The sequence below is a fragment of the Mastigoproctus giganteus genome, chromosome 6, assembly GCF_048544385.1.
Source record: "Mastigoproctus giganteus isolate SK-2022 chromosome 6, ASM4854438v1, whole genome shotgun sequence".
In the NCBI taxonomy this organism is placed as follows: Eukaryota; Metazoa; Arthropoda; class Arachnida; order Uropygi; family Thelyphonidae; genus Mastigoproctus; species Mastigoproctus giganteus.
This window is the reverse complement of record NC_143580.1, coordinates 210,553,011-210,570,801: the sequence shown is the minus strand read 5'-3', so window position 1 is coordinate 210,570,801 and position 17,791 is coordinate 210,553,011. Positions and strand designations below refer to the sequence as shown.

The 17,791-nt window shown below is 38.2% G+C and overlaps 1 protein-coding gene across 1 annotated transcript in view; it reads left to right on the top strand.

Annotated features, from left to right (window-relative positions):
• Window positions 1-17,791, top strand: part of puf (ubiquitinyl hydrolase 1 puf) — a 1,022,896-nt gene that overhangs the window by 157,038 nt on the left and 848,067 nt on the right. The window contains exon 10 of the mRNA XM_090376705.1: window positions 2,635-2,744. Within this exon, the coding sequence (XP_090232831.1) occupies window positions 2,635-2,744 (110 nt within the window). The remainder of the gene's footprint in view (window positions 1-2,634; window positions 2,745-17,791) is intronic.

The window sequence follows — 17,791 nt, the reverse complement described above, 5'->3', positions numbered from 1 at the left end:
AAAAAATTCTATCCCATGAGTCTTGCACAGTCTCTCCAGGGCCGAATTGATTGACAAGGCTCTCATCACGTACTCCCTCCTATTGTGTTTGGGGCCGACCGGGCTAGCCAGGTGGGTAAAGTGCCTGCCTGGTAACCCAAAGGTTGCGGGTTCGATTCCCGCCTCGGGCTTGGATCAAAGTACTGCAAAAACCTTGGGAGGTGCATTATGGCCACAGAAGCCTATGCGCCAACAACTACCAAAAAAAAAAAAAAAGTGTTTGGGCAGAATTGCAGATGCTTTCAATTTTAGCCCTAACTCATGACTTTTTTTTTTTTTCAACACTGACTTTTACTTGTGAAGTAAATCTTTAGATCTCTTACTCTTAATGTCATTAGTGCCAACATGTACAATTATATCACCTTTTGTGCCCTTAAAAGATGATATCTGCTCTACAACATCATCGAATTTGACTCCGGCAGACATACCCTGGTCCTGTTCCACCTATCCTTTTTGCATAATATATTTTCTGTCGTCCTGACCATAGAGTCACTAGCAATAACTAGTTCCTGTGGGATCAGCACATTCTGCCTTGGAGATTTCACTGTGTTGCCTTATGCACAGGAGTAAGCTCTGGCATTGAGTTGGGCAGCTGGAAGCTTGATGGGACCCTCATATTCATTTCTTCGAGGGCATCTACCCTACACTCTCATGCTCTCATATGCACCCATCAGAACTCTGAGTTGGCACCTAATTTCTTTACACTCTAGGCACCTAGCACGCACGCACACACACACACACACACGCACACGCGCACGCACACACGCACACACACACACACACGCACACACACACACACACACACACCCTCCTTGGCTAAATCATGTCCTGTTCCAGAAAGGTCCGCAAACATTTCCTCTCATTTTTTGAGTGTGATGTGTTGGAGAATTGCTCCAACGCATCACAGTCTCAAAAAGTTGGAGAATAATTAAAAAAGAAATTTAATAAGATTAATATATTTTATTGATTAATTGATAATACTATACTAAGCTAACAAATTCCTAATACAGTGTCACTTATTACGCTATCTAGTTTTATGTTATACCTTATGCTATCAGTTTGAGATATACGTTATGCTATTTCGTTTCGATCTATTATACTACAACAATGACGGCAAGTTCAACAATATTGGTAACAACAACAGTGTGAGCGGTGAGTCGTAACTTACAAAAATCAATAGTTAAATTTTTAAAAAATGAGCTAACGAATGCTACTAAGCCTGTTAATATCTCTGTCGAACACAATGTAATGTGTTATTTAATGAAGAATACAGTAAAAATATCAAAAACTACTTTTCCGTTTTCAGCAGCCGAAAGTTCACCTTCGCGACCCCAGCACCCTTTTAGGCGATTACAAATATTTTTTTAACCCTCTCCTTACATATAACAATAATTTGTCAACCCATTAGAAAGAATGAGAAAAGCTTTATGATAAATATGTGCCACACCCACCAGCAGAGCACAAAAAATTCACTTGAATTGTAAACAATTCAATTGCTATTAATTTAAATTCTTAGGTTCAGCCACCATGAATTTAAAATCAATAAACAATAGCCTAAGAATGCAAAATGTTATTGCATTCTTAGGCTATTGTGATAATGTGATAATTAATCAGTACACTACTTATATTTTACATTGTCTTTTATTTTTATATTAAAGTGTAAAACTTCTATTCTCTCAGCTTTAATTGATTTATTTTAAGAAAAATTAATTATTTCGGAAATAGAAAATTTCACATCAAATAAAAGAATATTTTAATACACACTGAAACCATTCAATTTACATCATTTTGGCTTTTTCATATGTAAATTTGAGAAAAAAAGAATGGGTAATGCACTAGGAGTGTTGCCCTATAACTTTGTAAGTACTGTGATGTCATTTGTTGTAGAGAGAGAGAGAGAAAGTTAATATAAAATCACTGGAGTTATGAAATATGTACATTAACATCTATCCCACTATCCATATCATGCAGTAATGTAATATGAAACTTTTAAAAATGTGCTACTTGCATTGCAGTACTTGATACTTGGACAGAACAGTCAAATGCAGCTAAGTGGTAGCCCTCTTGGTTGATGATTGGGTGGTGTCAGTGGTTTTGAATAGCAGCTGAATTTGGCTTTGAGATTGAAATCAGATGGCCTAATTTAGGACTAATATGCCATATTTTGAAGTTATTAGAACCATTGCAATATTGCAACCATTTTCTTTTTGTTATATAGCTTTCCTTTACTATGAAAAGCCGAAACGGGGTCCCAAATTGTTTATTGATTTTAAATTCATGGTGGCTGAACCTAAGAATTTAAATTAATAGCAATTGAATTGCTTGCTATGGAAGTGAATTTTTTGTGCTCTGCTGGTGGGCATGGCACATATTTATCATAAAGCTTTTCTCATTCTTTCTAATGGGTTGACAAAACAATTCACTATTAACCTTCTCTCTCTCTCACTTTAAATAATACTAATAACTACTTACTTTCTGAAAACAATGTTAACCAACCAACTGGTTAATAACTGTAATTCTGAAATTTAATTGTGACTGCAGGTTTGATTACAGTTTTGCTATAATCACATGTAGACATATTTTAAAATTATCTAGGCCTAAGAAGAAAGCGGGAAATGAGCAGTAGTGAAAGAAGTGTCAGTGTGGAAGCTAGCAATAGTGAAGATGAACCAAGTGATGTACGTCATCCACAGACTGCTAGTGAGGTAGGCAGTGAAATTTCAAATTGTTATTGAATTGCTTAAATATGTAATTCTTTGAAGGCTGGTGCTGATTGGAGATGCTGATTGCAATTCATTTTTTGATAAAATAAATACAGAGCGAGTGTTTGATTTTTACCAATTTTAATTTTGTATTGTATTTCTTTTATGCTTTTATTTTGCTAATAAATGCAAACGCTGGCAGCAAACCCACACAAGTCTGTGTACCAACAATGAACACCAATCTAGTAGATGAATGTCAGTCTTGCAGCCATGTACTCATCAGAGCAAGCACAGCTCTCATATCTATTGAAATTTTATTTGTGACTTCCATATTCTGTTATAATGTGTATACGTTTGCTGAGGAAGGGGTCCATTAGCCCTGAAAGCTTCATTCTTTGTCATTAAAATTCTAATTACTGGATATATTCTGTATTATTTTCTTCTTTATTGTGCTATTTAAAACTACTGTGTTTCTAAGTAACTCGGTTTCTTGAGGTCATCCTGTCATGAGTATTTCAGTAAAGGCTCTATATAACGATCCCATAGTTAAATGAGAAAAACAGTTGTTATAATTGGGAGGACGTTATATTGCTCGTTCATAAAATCGGCACCAAAAGAAGTAAAAGCCAGAAAATTTAATGTAATGCTGCTAATACAATGTAGTATAATCTTATTTATAATATGTACTACAGTATTAAACAAGAAAATTATGATTGTAAATTTTGCAATGACTATAGAGTGCAGTAAGATTACAATTAAATTGTACATTTCACTACATAGGCTACCTACCTACCTACCTACCTATCAAAACCTAACAAGAGAATTGCTTCATAATTTAAAATCTGTCAAAACATGCAATTTCAATGGTAGAGCATGTTTTAAAAGAGAATTATGAAGATGTGTGATAGCAGTTACAGTAGAATGTTGGTTATCTGGAACGTCAGTTATCCAGAATAATTTGAAAGGCTGATCTTTTTTCCTTTTTTTTTTTTAATTAACTGTAGTAAAGTAAGCACTGGTTATAGTGATCATGGTTACAAATTGATTTTTATTATAATAAGCGAAAGTCGAGTTTAATACCTGTTTATAACAAATTGTACAAACAAAAAGCCCAACAAACTGAAAACTGCAAATTGTTTTATGGTTGTGATTTCTAGAATTCTATATGATCTTCAGAATTGTGCTTTAGAAAAACATCACAGGGACTACTGGGTTTTCTTAGATTTCAGACTAGTTTATATCTGCCATTGGCTTCTGTGTCACCTGATAATTTATATGCATCCCATACATTTTTCTTCTCTGCCACGAGCCTCATTAGTTCATCTGACATCAATTTAGGCCTAAACCTTTGAATATTATTTCTTAATTGGAATGAAAAGCCTAGTCGCCTCAAAAATTAAGTGCCTGAAGGCTTCCCATTTAAAATTCAATGTTGGTAGCATTATCAGTTGATTCCACTGTACAGAATTTAAAAACTGTCTGAGACCTCTGAAGTCACCTTTACGAAAGCAAAAGCCCTTCCCTTTAGCCTTGATGGTAGTTACATCTTTAAGTAATTCCCACATCAGTACGTTGTGATCACTGTCATCCAGTGGTTCCTTTATCTGAAAATTCTTAATGCAGGAATAATCACTGCTGATAATCAGATCAAGAGTATTACTCCCTCTGGTTGCCTCTTGAACATGTTGCTGTAGAAAACAGTCATGCAATAAATCCACAAAAGTCTTGCTAGTGTGTGAGTGACCAATCCACAAGTTCCAGTCAATATCTGGAAAGTTAAAATCCCCCATTATATGATATTCTGATTTACTGGCCCACTCTATTCTCTGCACAATTGCTCATTATGCTCAACAGATTCATTAGGCCTATAACACACACACCTACTCTCATTTTTTCTTTCCCAGTGCTTGTCACACTGGTGCTTCCGTAGCCAGGTGGGCATGAGCAGCAGTGCGCAGCACATGCTTCTTGATTAGACCGGGGTTCGAGCCCGTGACCACCAAATACGGAGAATATGGAAAGGTCAAGGAATGACCACCGCATATCCTGGAGCAATATGGCCTTAGTTGCTAATGCTCCTAAAAACCCAACAACAACAACAGCTTGTCACACCAAACAGACTCAACATTGTATTGTCCACCAACATCAATTGGATGCACTTCCGTAGATTTTATGTGTTTCGTAACTAGCAGCATAACCCTCCTCTTTTCCTATCCTGTCTATCCTTTCTGTACTCCCCAAATTCCAATTCTGCACTACTTATGTCTCTGTGACACCACGTCTCTGATATCCCAACAATATCTGCCTTTGATGTCTTGACTAGCACTTCAAGCTCATCAAATTTATTAACTATACTTCTAGCCTTAGTGTACATGCAAGTATACATGCACCTGTTTCTACTCTTAGTTACCGTAACACAGTCCATGTATTTACTTGTTCCATGATGATTCCCAGCAGCTCTTGAAATCCCCAGCAACTTGCTCTCTAAACTGCTGCTCATTACAATAGAAGCAGCGCAAGAATCACTTTCATCTCTGCCTTTGGCTACCATTAATCTTTTAGTCTGTGAATTCCCCCCACGAAGATAGCCATTTTCCAACCCACCTAACACTGCCTCGATAGCATCAGCAAATATTCTTGCACCCTTTCTATTTAAGGGTACCCCATTCCTGTAGAAGCAGTCTCTCCTGTCAACAAGCACAAATCAGGCTGAAAAAATTCTACCCCTTGAGCCTTGCACAATCTCTTCAGGGCTAAATTGATTGACAAGGCTCTCATCATATACTCCCTCCTGTCATGTCTTTGAGCAGAATTTCAGACTTTCACATTCAACCCTAACTCGTGACTTTTTTTCAACATTGACCTGACTTGTTGGGTAAATCTGCAAATCTCTTACTCTAATTGTCATTAGTTTCAACATGTACAACAAATCACCTTTTGTGCCCTTAAAAGATATCTGCTGTTACATCGTCATCAACTTTTGCCCCTGGCAGACATACTCTGGTCCTGTTCCACCTATCCTTCTTGCGTAGTATATTCCCCATCTCCCTGACAGTAGTCACCAACAATTTTTCATCAACTTCATCCCATGCTGAAACCCATAAATACATTGCCTGTAGGATATCAATTTTGCATTGATTTTTGCTTTTAAGACATAGCACAGTTTTGTTTAATAGCATTCTTCGGTAGATTTTCTTAAACAGTTTTCCTTCTGTTCATTTTTATTTGTAGCATCAATATTCATGGCTGCATTTTCGCAAGACTTTTTTGAAAGACAGGCCATGACGAGTCTTAAATTTCTGGAACCACCCATCCTAACTTTTAAATTCTTCAATATCTATTCAGTACACAAACGATTCAGCCCTAACTTTTAAAAGATTACCATCTACAGGAAAATTTTCTGCATGCATCATCATTAGCCATTCCAAAAGTACCTTTCCAAGATCTGGTTACTTTGCCTTTCATGCTTGAATCCTACCCAGTGCAGCAGATTTCTCTAAACTTTGTCTCTTTCTGATCTATCAGAATAGTGAACAGAGTACTCTTAGGAATGCCAAACTGTTGATGTCAGTCTTAGAATGCACACCATATCTACAGCTTGCAAAATCCTAATTTGATCTGTAATTACAAATGCTATCTGCTTTCTTGGAGCCATACCAATAAACATACACTCTAACTAATGAAATGAACTTCTACCCAATGTTCATTTCATTACCATACTGCGAGAAAAGAGTATGGGAAATCTTAACAAATGATTTCTCATGGTCAGGCTGCAATTACATCAGTGTATTTGAAGTGTTCTGTCATTTTTAAACACGAATATTGAAGTAAAAAGTAAAAAATTCAGATTAAGAGGTAGAAATTATTTATTGTTTTTTTTATAAATATTTTATTTATAGATTATTTATAAAACTAGTTATTGTCGGTGACTCTGTTGTCAAGGAGATGGGGAATATATTATGCAAAAAGGATTGGTGGAATAGGACCAGGGTATGTCTGCCAAGGTCAAAAGTTGATGATGTTATAGGGCAGATTTCATCTTTTAAGCGCACAAAAGGTGATATTGTTGGTGATACTCTTAAGGTTATTAGTACAGGTCAATGCTGGAATACCAATAGTATACACTTGTTGACCTGTACTTGTTAAGTACAGGTCAGTGCTGGAATAAAGTCTCAAGTTAGGGTTAAATTTCAAAGTGTCTGCAATTCTGCCCAGACACAATAGGAGGGAGTATATGATGAGAGCCTTGTCAGTCAATTCGGCCCTGGAGAGATTCTGCAAGGCTCATGGGGTAGAATTTTTTTCAGCGTGGTCTGTGCTTACTAACAAGAGAAACTGCTTCTACAGGGATGGAAGACACTTAAATAAATAGATAGGGTGCAAGAATATTTGCTGATTCTATCAAGGCAGTGTTAGTTGGGTCGGAAAACTGCTAGTTCGTGGGGGGGGGTGGATTCACAGACTAAAAGATTAACGGTAGCCGCAGGCAGAGACCTGCGGCTACACATTGGAATGAGCAGAAGCCTAGAGAGCAAGTTGCTGGGGATTTCAAGAGCTGCTGGGAGTCATCATGGAACAAGTAAATACATGGGCTGTGTTAGGGTAACTAAGAGTAAGAACAAGTGCATGTATACTTTCATGTACACTAATGCTAGAAGTATAATAAATGAAATTGATAAATTTGAAGTGCTGATCAAGACATCAAAGGCAGATATTGTTGGGATATCAGAGACATGGTTTCACACAGATATAAGCATTGCAGAATTGGAATTTGGAGCGTACAATGTGTGCAGAAAGGACAGGTAGGGTAGGAAAGGAGGAGGGGTTATGTTGTTAGTTAAGAAACACGTAAAATCTAAGGACGTGCATCCAGTTGACACGGGTGGACAGTGCAATTAGGGCTTACAATACCGGGATCCCGGTCAGTTTTTTCTGGTATTGAAATACCGGTATTGATACAAAAAGTACCAGTTTTTCGGTACTAATTTAAAAAAAACAAGTTTATAATTTAATCACATAAAGGTTATAAAATCATCTTTATGTGATTATGACGTCGTTATCTCTACTAGCAAATGTTTGATAATCATCAATACGACACCATGCAACATTGCAACCTGTCCACATTTCTCGGACAACTTCATGCCTGACCGTATTGTAACTCCCAAATCCCGTTCCTCCACTACTGACTTTAGTTCAACTCCACCAAGTGTACAAGTTAATTTGGGGTTCCTGTTCCCCAGGTGTAAAACCTTGCATTTTGCTGAATTAAAGCATAGCTGCCACTTTTCTGACCATCCCGGAAGTCAATCTAGGTCACTCTGAAGAAGCTCTGCTTGGCGGCGATCATTAACTACTCTACTGATCTTTACATCATCTGCAAGTTTAGACTTCATGCCCTCATCCCTTCATAGATGTCATTTAAGATGATCAAAAACAACAGTAGCCCCAATACTGATCCTTTAGGAACTCCACTTCTTACATTAACCCAGTCTGAGGAATAACCACTTATCACAACCCTCTGCCTGGTGCCCTCAAGCCATCATGCTATCCATCTAAGAATTTTCCCTATGATTCCAGCCTGCTCCAACTTATAAAGTAACCACTCATGTGAGACTGAGTTAAATGCTTTGCTGAAATCCAAATAAACGATGTTGAAATTATTCCCTAAATCCAGCTCACGAGCGACCTGTCAAAATGGCTAACCAGATTTGTTAAACATGATTTTCCCTTTACAAAACCATCGTATCCCACAGAATTCCATTTCCATCTAAATAATCCTGAATTCCACCCTTGATCATTGTCTCCATGATTTTCTCTACTACTGAAGTTAGACTGGCCGGTCGGTAATTTCCCGTTACACTCATAGAACTGCCATTATGTTCCAATTTACACCAGTCCAACCGAATCTCTCCTGTCTAGTGATACTCTCATAACTAGCCTTAATGGTTCAATGCACTCACTTGCTGCCTCCTTTAAGATTATAGGGTATATGCCATCAAGCACAGGCGCCTTACTCACTTGTAGACGCAAAAGTTCTCATTAAATAATCATTTGAAATTTCAACATCATTAATTGCATTTTTTTCAACTTCACTTCCATAATATCTCATTGACACAAAGGGTTTTTTATGTAAATATCAATGCAAAGCAACTTTTGAGTTCATCTGCAACTTCAGCTATGTTATCTAATACTCTCCCACATCCATTACATAAGGGTCCAATCTGATATATCCTTCTGTTCTTTGCATTTATATATGTGAAGAATTTCTTAACTGCACTCTTTCCTCTCTTCTTTATTCCTTATTCCCACTCTTTGCTCTCTCCCAGACTCAGTAAAGATACTATAGTGAAAATTATACTTCACTTAATAAAAGTTCTTTCTCCTTTAGAAAATGATGAACATAATTCAACCATGGAAGACCAACATGGAACAGAACATCAGCGTTCTGCAAATTCTTTCCAAAAAAAAGAAATTGCCTGACTCCAGTGAGATTTTAAAAGATGAACTTGAGTCGGAAATTAATAAAATACTTTTAACTATTTTTGTTAAAAAAGTTCAAAGCCTAGAAAATATGGACTCAGATCACCTACAATTATCTCAATACAATAGTACCAGAATAAAATCAGAAAGGCCGTATTCTGCCGATAATCAAATACTGTATGTACCAAAATTAGATCCATTTTAAATTATCATATGCTTGATCTTTTTCTCACAAACAACCCTTTCTAAGTGAGAAAGGGTTGTTTTTGAAAGGTCCTTTAGGCACTTCAGATCACAACTTAGTGATTGTCTCTTCTCCAATGGAACCTTTATCTCTTTATACTCTTTCTATTCCCAACCTCGTGTTGTTTGGCATTACAAGAATGCAAAATGGAATGACCTGCGAGACTTCTTTTCTTCTTTTCCTTGGTCGGATTACTGTTTCAAAACTTCTGATGTCAACTTTTGCTCAGATCATGTCAGTGAAATTATTCTTGCAGGAATGGAATCCTTTATCCTACACTCCACTTTAAAATCTCGTCCTTTATCTAAACCTTGGTTTTCCAATAAATGTGCTAAGGCTGTTCAAGAGAAGAAAGTTGCATATCATAATTGGCTTGTTTCTAATTCTTCAGTTTCATTTTCTGCCTACACCAAAGCTTGCAACAATTGTAAAGCAGTTATTAATCAGTCCAAACTAGAGTTTGAACAGGCTAAAAGAAGAAAACTTGCTTCTTGCCCTAATGGTAGGCGAGCATTCTGGTCTCTTGCCAAAGCTATTTGCCGCAACTTTTTCCCATCTCTGCTCCCACCTCTGTCCAAACGTAATGGTTTTGTTGTCAATTCAGCCAAGGATAAAGCTGACTTGCTAGCATCCCATTTGTCTTCCAACTCATATATTAATGATCTTGGTAAAATACCTCCCACCATTCCCAACACGCTCCATTCAATGCTTCCTGTTGTCTTCCGTCAAAAGAATGTCAGAAGGATTTTGACGAATCTTGATGCTAAGAAATCTCCAGGTCCCAATGCTATTTCACCACTTGTTCTCAAAACCTGTGCTCCTGAACTTACTCCTATTCTTTGCTGCCTTTTTTCACTTTCTTATTCCAAAGGTGTTTTTCCTTCTGCTTGGAAATTTGCTCATGTCCAGCCTGTTCTTAAAAAGGGTGACAAATCCCTCCCATCCAATTATTATCCCATTTCAATTACTTCTACTGTTTCTAAAGTAATGGAGAAATCAATTAACCGCCAACTCTTAAACTACCCAGAAACCTTCCGTCTGATCAACGATCGCCAGTATGGATTCTGTCAGTGTCGATCCACTGGTGATATTCTGGCTTATGTTACCCATTTATGGACTAATTCAATGGAAAGGTTCGGTGAAACACAAGGAGTTGCTCTTGACATCTCAAAGGCTTTCGATCGTGTTTGGCATAAAGGTCTTCTAAACAAGCTTCCATATTATGGTTTGCCAACTGTTTTTAGTAACTGGTTATCCAGTTTTCTCTCTGATCGCTCACTGTGGGTGATGGTAGATGGCTCTCTGTCTTCTGACTTCTCCACTAATGCCAGTGTCCCCAAGGTTCTTTCTTTTTCAAGGTTCAGTTCTTTCCCCAACTCTTTTCCTCTTGTATATTAATGACCTTCTTCCATTGACTGGAAATGCTATCCATAGTTTTGCCGATGATAGCACATTGCATTCCACTTTCCATTTTGAGAAACCTTGTCCTGCTCAATTAGCTTCAACTTCCCGAAAATATGCTACCAATTCCTTAAATGCCGATCTTCAGGTAATTCTCCAGTGGGGCAAAGACAACTTAGTTGATTTCTACCCTTCTAGAACTCAGTCTTGTCTTATATTTCGCAAAAAGGATTCTTCTGCTCCTATGCTTATCTTTAGTGACCCTCCGATTTCTAGGCAAAATGATATATCTCTTTTGGGGATTACCCTGACTTCTAACCTCTCTTGGCACAAGACATTACAAATATTGCTTCTTCTGCATCTAAAAAACTTGGTGGTTTTCTCTTTCGCTCTCGGTGTTACTTTTCTTCCGAACAGCTGCTCACTCTGTATAAATCGCAAATCTGTCCTGCCATGGAATATTGTTCCCACATTTGGGTGGTGCTCCCAAAACCTCTCTCAGGCTTCTTGATTCCATTCAGAAGAGGGCAGTTAGGTTAATTAATGCCTCATCTGTAACAGAGTCTCTCCACTCGCTGTCTCATAGACGTACTGTTTCTGCTGCATGCCTCTTCTACAAATACTTCCATGGGCACTGTTCTTCTGAATTGGCTTCTATAATTCCTGCTCTCTCTTTCAAAACAGTCCGAACACGTGCTGCCACCAGTCAACATCCATTTACTATCCAACTTCAAACTCACAGAACCAACTTTTTATCTTCCTCGTTTATTCATTCAACTGCTGTTTTCTGGAACAACTTTCCTTCATACGCATTTCACTAAAATTACAGTCTACAGAAGTTAAGCCAATGTCAACAAATATCTTCTTTCGTCTTCTCAACCTGCAACCCAAGCATGGTACTAAGTACTATAGGTTCTAACACCTCTCGTGTTTGGGGTTTACTTAAAAAAAAAAAAAAAAATACTGTACGTTCCAAAATTAGATCCATTTTAAATTATCATACTATTGATTGCTTATGTTTCTTAAGAGCTCGCTTTATTCGGATAGGTAGTGTGGATGCTTAAATATAACTAAACTTTGCAGTAATAATATGTATTTTTTTTTTTTTTTTAGAATAACTGTATTTTAATGATTTTTTTCAGTATATTTATTTTTGCAATAAAAGTTTATTTAAAACATGAATTCAAGTAATTACAATACTTGTTTTTTTTCCTTACTTTACTGCACCTAATTGTCATCAAAATTTATCGAGAAAAATGTTGGTTTTTGGAATGCCGGTATTAACTCCTGTATCCCAGTTTCATAAATTAAAAATATCGAAATACCAGTATTAAGATTTTGACCAGTATTGTAAGCCCGAAGTGCAATGTTGAGTCTGTTAGGAGTGACATAAACACTGGGAAGGGGAAAAGGAGAGTAGGAGTATGTTATAGGTTTAATGACTCTGATGAGTACAATGAACAGAAATGGAATAGGATAGTAAATCAGAATGTATTGTAATGGAGGATTTTAACTTTCCAGATATTAACTGGAACTTGTGGGTTGGTCACCCGCATGCTAGCAAGACTTTTGTGGATTTATTGGAGGCGCCTCCGTAGCCAGGTGGGAAGGAGCAGCAGTGCATAGCACACGCTTCTTGATTAGACCGGGGTTCGAGCCCATCACCACCAAATATGGAGGATGCGGAAAGGTCAGGGAATGACCACCGCATATTCCCGGAGCAATATGGCCTTAGTTGCTAATGCTCCTGAAAACCAAAAAAGAACTAACGATTTATTGGAGGATTGTTTTCTACAGCAACATGTTCAAGGGGCAACCAGAGGAAGTAATACCCTTGATCTGATTATCAGCAGTGATTAATTATGTATTAAGAATTTGCAGATAAAGGAACCACTAGGTGACAGTGATCACAATCTACTGATGTGGGATTTACTTAAAGATGTAACTACCACCAAGGGTAAAGGGAAGGGCTTTTGTTTTTGTAAAGGTGACTACAGTGGTCTGAGACAGTTTTTAAATTCTATGCAGTGGGTTCAACTGATGATGTTACCAACGGTGAAATCTAAATAGGAAGCCTTCAGGGACATAACCTTGGAGGCTACTAGGCTTTTCATACCAACTCAGAAATACTGTTCAAGGTTCAGGCTTAAATGGATGATGTATGAATTAATGAGGCTCATGGTAGAAAAGAAAAATGCATGGGATGCATATAAATTATCAGTCGAAACAGAAGCCTAAGGCAGATATAAACTAGTCTGTAATCAAATCACAAAAAGGAGGTTAGGCAGGCGAAGGCAGATTACGAGACATCTTTGGCAAAGGATGCAAAGAAAAACAGCAAAGAGTTCTTTCCTTATGTAAACTCTAGAAGGAAGGATGGTTCGACTATTGATGATCTTGCTCAAGTAGCTGATAAACTGAATGAGTATTTTGCATTCGAGGAGGGGAATGCCAGTAGTTTATCAAACTCTAACAGGGAGATAAGTGATTTTGTAATAACTGAGAGCAGAGTGGAGGAGAAATTGTTGAAGTTAAACATAAAAAAGGCACCTGGGGCCTATCCAGTTATAATGCAGGAGGCATCAAGGGAAGTAAACAAACCCTTAGCCATAATTATGAGAGCATCCTTAGAGTCAGGGGAGGTCCCCTTGGACTGGGGATGTGCAAATGTATCCTCAATTCACAAAGGGGGTTCAAAGGGTGCCTGTTAGTTTTAACTTATGTTCTGGGGAAAATAATGGAGTCACTGGCTAAAGATGTGATATAGGATCACCTAGACAAGACAGCAGTAATAGTTCAGACAGCATGGGTTAAGGGGAAGTCTGACCAATTTGATTGTATACTGCGATGTGGTCACAAAGGAACTGGATGCAAAAAATAATTTTGATATCATATTCTTGGATTTCAGGAAATCTTTTCATATTGTTGCATGTGGAAAACTGCTGTACAAATTGGAGTGGTATGGTATATGGCATCAAGGGCAAGTTCCTGAAATAGACAAAGGGATGGTTGAGTAAGAGGCCACAGAGAGTGGTAATAAATGGACATTGCCCTACATGGACTAATGTTATAAGTGGAGCCCCCCCCCCCCCAGGGTTCTGTGCTGGGCCTATTGTTTTGTGTATTTATCGATGATATTGATGAAGGTATATCAGGCCTAATGTCCAGGTTTGCAGATGATACAAAGGTTGGCAGGGTTGTTAATGACAGTAAAGACAGTATGCTGCTGCTGCTGCTGCAGCAACAGGATTTAGTTGTGCAGATGGGCTAAGTGGCAACTGAAGTTTAACATTAACAAATGCAAAGTACTCCTATGGGTAGCAGTAACCCAAGAGAAACATATCAACTGTGTGGTACTACACTCAGGGAGGTGGAGAATGAAAAAGACCTGGGGGTGATTGTGCAGTCAGATATGAAGTTCTCTGAGTAGTTCAGATGGGCTGCCAGGGCAGGTTAAGGAATTTTGTCAATGATATATAGGAATTTTGCTAGCAGAGACAGGGAGATGATTATCCCTTTGTATAAATCAGTGGTCAGGCCATACCTTGAGTACTGTATACAGGTCTGGAGGCCTCATTTTAGGAATGATGTATAGTTACTAGAATGAGTAGAGAGAAGAAAACAAGATTGGTGAAAGGAACAAAGGGGTACGCTTATGAAGAAAGGTTTAAGTACTGAAAGTTGCAGCAGCTGGAGACTAGACACCTGCGAAGTGATCTGATCGAAGTGTATAATGCCTTGAATGATTTGAGCAGGCTCAATGCTGACGAGATACTTCCGCTTGCTCAGATTAAGAACCTGAGGGGGGGGGGGGCATAGATTCAAATTGAGGAAAGGCAGTAGTAGAATAGATCTGCGGAAGTTTTCCTTTAGCCAGCGGGTAGTTGATTTTTGGAACAGACTTCCATCTGTGTTTGTGGAAGTTGATATCATAAATAAATTTAAGGCTGAACTATACAAACATTTGGAGTGACTGGATGGGTTAAATGGGAAGTTTTTTTTTTTGTCTGATGTATAAGCTTTCTTTCTTGCATCATATGCCTCAACTAATGCTAAATTTATGGTCGTTATAGAGAAATCCTTTTATTTTCAAGGTCATTATACTGAAGGTAAAATAGCATCAGGTTAATGCAAAATTGGCCAGGACCAACCACATAGGACATTATAATGTTTTGGGACATTAAAAAGAGGGTCACTATAGTGTGTTTAGGGTCTAAGGCACCAGCGGTTTCCCACATATCCGGGTGGCATACATTGTCGTGTGATACAGAACACTATAGAAGCCAGAGATTTAAAAGTGTATGGATATTGTAAAGTGTAGTGTTGTGTACTGTTGTTCATCTGACCTTTTAGCTGTTGGACCCCTGGTGGGGCCCACAAAGGAAACACTTGGATTGGGTTTGGCCGAAAGGAATATAGATACATAAGTTACATGATTTAAGATTAAAATTTTGGGTGTTGGGCTTGGTGAATTTTGACATGGGTTGGACATTTGTTGTAAAGATAGGGAGGGAAGGGAGACTGAAGGCTGGAGGGGAAAGACGACAGAAGTATGGGGACAATAGAGAAGACAACCCCAGGAGTCAGTGGGGCATATCCATGCCCCCACCAGAGGGAAAATAAGGGGTGGAAGGGAAGGAGGCAGGGAACTGTCTCCCCCCCCATGCCCGAGGGATAGGGAGTTAAAGTGACTCAGGTAAGAGCACCCCATTCAGACCTCCAGGTGGTATTGGCAGTGGAGCTGAAAGTCATATCTTTTGTCCTGAAGTGTCACAGATCCGGGAACAGGTGCTATCCAAGAAAATTGGTGGAAGAACTAAATCAGGTAAGTTCTCTGTGGTGGTGGTGGTGGTGGGAGAGTCCTACGCATTCCAAAGAGGTCTTGGGCAAATTTGGAAAATGCAGCATAGATTTCCTCTGATTCCAGGAGATATTGTTCCCGGAGTCTTGGGATGAATTGGATTTTTGATATCAGAATGCACCGAAGGTCCTCATATAATGGACACTGGTACATCAAATGCTCCCATGATTCAAGTTGGCCACAACTGGTTATTGGTGAAGCCCAGGGTGATAAGTTTTCCCCTGATGGTGCTGTGCCCAGTCAGCAAATAGGTTGTCAGGAGACCTAGGGAGAACAAGGTTGGTGACTTCGGGTAGGTTGTCCGGATATCCGGAATGAATTTTTTGGTTATGGCCCCTTTATCTGTGGCTGTCCATCGTTGTTGCTAGGTCTGTTGAAGAAAGTTAGCAAGCCATGTTTTCTCAACAGAGCAGTTGTTAGCCGGATCGGTGGCAAAGTTTAGAAAGTGTATGGATATTGTAGAGTGTAGTGTTGTGTATGGTCGTTATAGCCTCCTTTATTATCAAAATAGTGAGCATTTTGTTATATTTATTAACTAGACTGTTGAACACAGAAGGTTCAACCTCCTTGTATGTCGTCGTATCTGAAATGATGGCGTATAATTTATTTATATAAATGTGCTCACTATTTATAGGAAAGATGACCACATCACTATGGCCCAGCTTAAACAAACTTGTCTGACTTGTCTTTTGCCAGGTGGTAGAGCATGGTGCACCAGACAATCTCCAGGTCCAGGGGGAGGGAGGGCTCCCATCAAGACCTGGAGACCATGCGTACTGACATTGCAGCATGTCTGAGAGATGGTGAGCAGGATTGAGCGGTGTATGGTTTCAAGTTTTCTTCAGTTGACTACTGTAGTGGCTCTTGTGTACCATATAGGAGCACCATATGTGATGACAGTTATGTCATCACATATGGTGCTCCTATATCCCTTAAGGCAGGAATACTGCCTTGTAGAAGAGGCTGAGAGTTCTTTTCTTGAGTCCCCAGTTCTGATGGGTGACTCTTGCAATTAGGGCAGAGTAGCGCCTTATCTATCTTCTGTCTGATGTGTAGACGGTCACTATAAAGAGCTTTGACTGTTTAAATCTATATTTGCTAAGTATTATAATACCAGCATATGGCAGATCTTATGGCAGTTTAATAAAATATGCTGGCCATCAAATATGCAGGCCAAGGTAGTTCTCAATTTATCAAATTTAATAGATACACTTATGTATGTATACTCTAACTTATGTATACTCTAGATATGTTGTGTGTATACTGTTTGTATGCATAATACTTTATCTACTTCAGAGTAACAACTTTTGTTAAGTTGCCTAATTTTATCAACTTATGAAATCAACAGGGATTACCTGTATTTTTGATATATTTATTAACATATTTATTATCAAAATAGTGAGCATTTTGTTATATTTATTAACTAGACTGTTGAACACAGAAGGTTCAACCTCCTTGTATGTCGTCGTATCTGAAATGATGGCGTATAATTTATTTATATAAATGTGCTCACTATTTATAGGAAAGATGACCACATCACTATGGCCCAGCATAAACAAATTAAAGCCTGCACTTACAATATCCCAACCTTATTTGGTCAAGTAAAATTACACAAAGCAGGATACCCAATACGTCCGATCGTGTCATATAAGAATTCAGCTTTTGCTTCCTTAGCCATGTTTATCTACCCAGTTCTAAAACCCCTTAGAGAACTTCTAACATATAATATAAAAAACTACAATGCTTTATTCATGAACCTTAAAGATCTCCATATTAAGGAGGATACGAAGTTATATTCATTGGATGTGACTTCACTATATACTAACGTAAATGTACCGTATGCCTTAGACCTAGTCTAGGCCTACTTAAATGATGATAACGTAAAAACTAAAAACACCAGATTTCCAAAAGACAATCTTTGAACTAATGAAACTATTAGTAAATGCTAGTTACATTCTCTTTCAAGAAAAAATACATAGACAGATTTTTGGCCTCCCAATGGGTCTGAACATCAGTGGACTCGTTGCTGAGCTATACTTAGATAATTTAGAGAAGATCCATCTT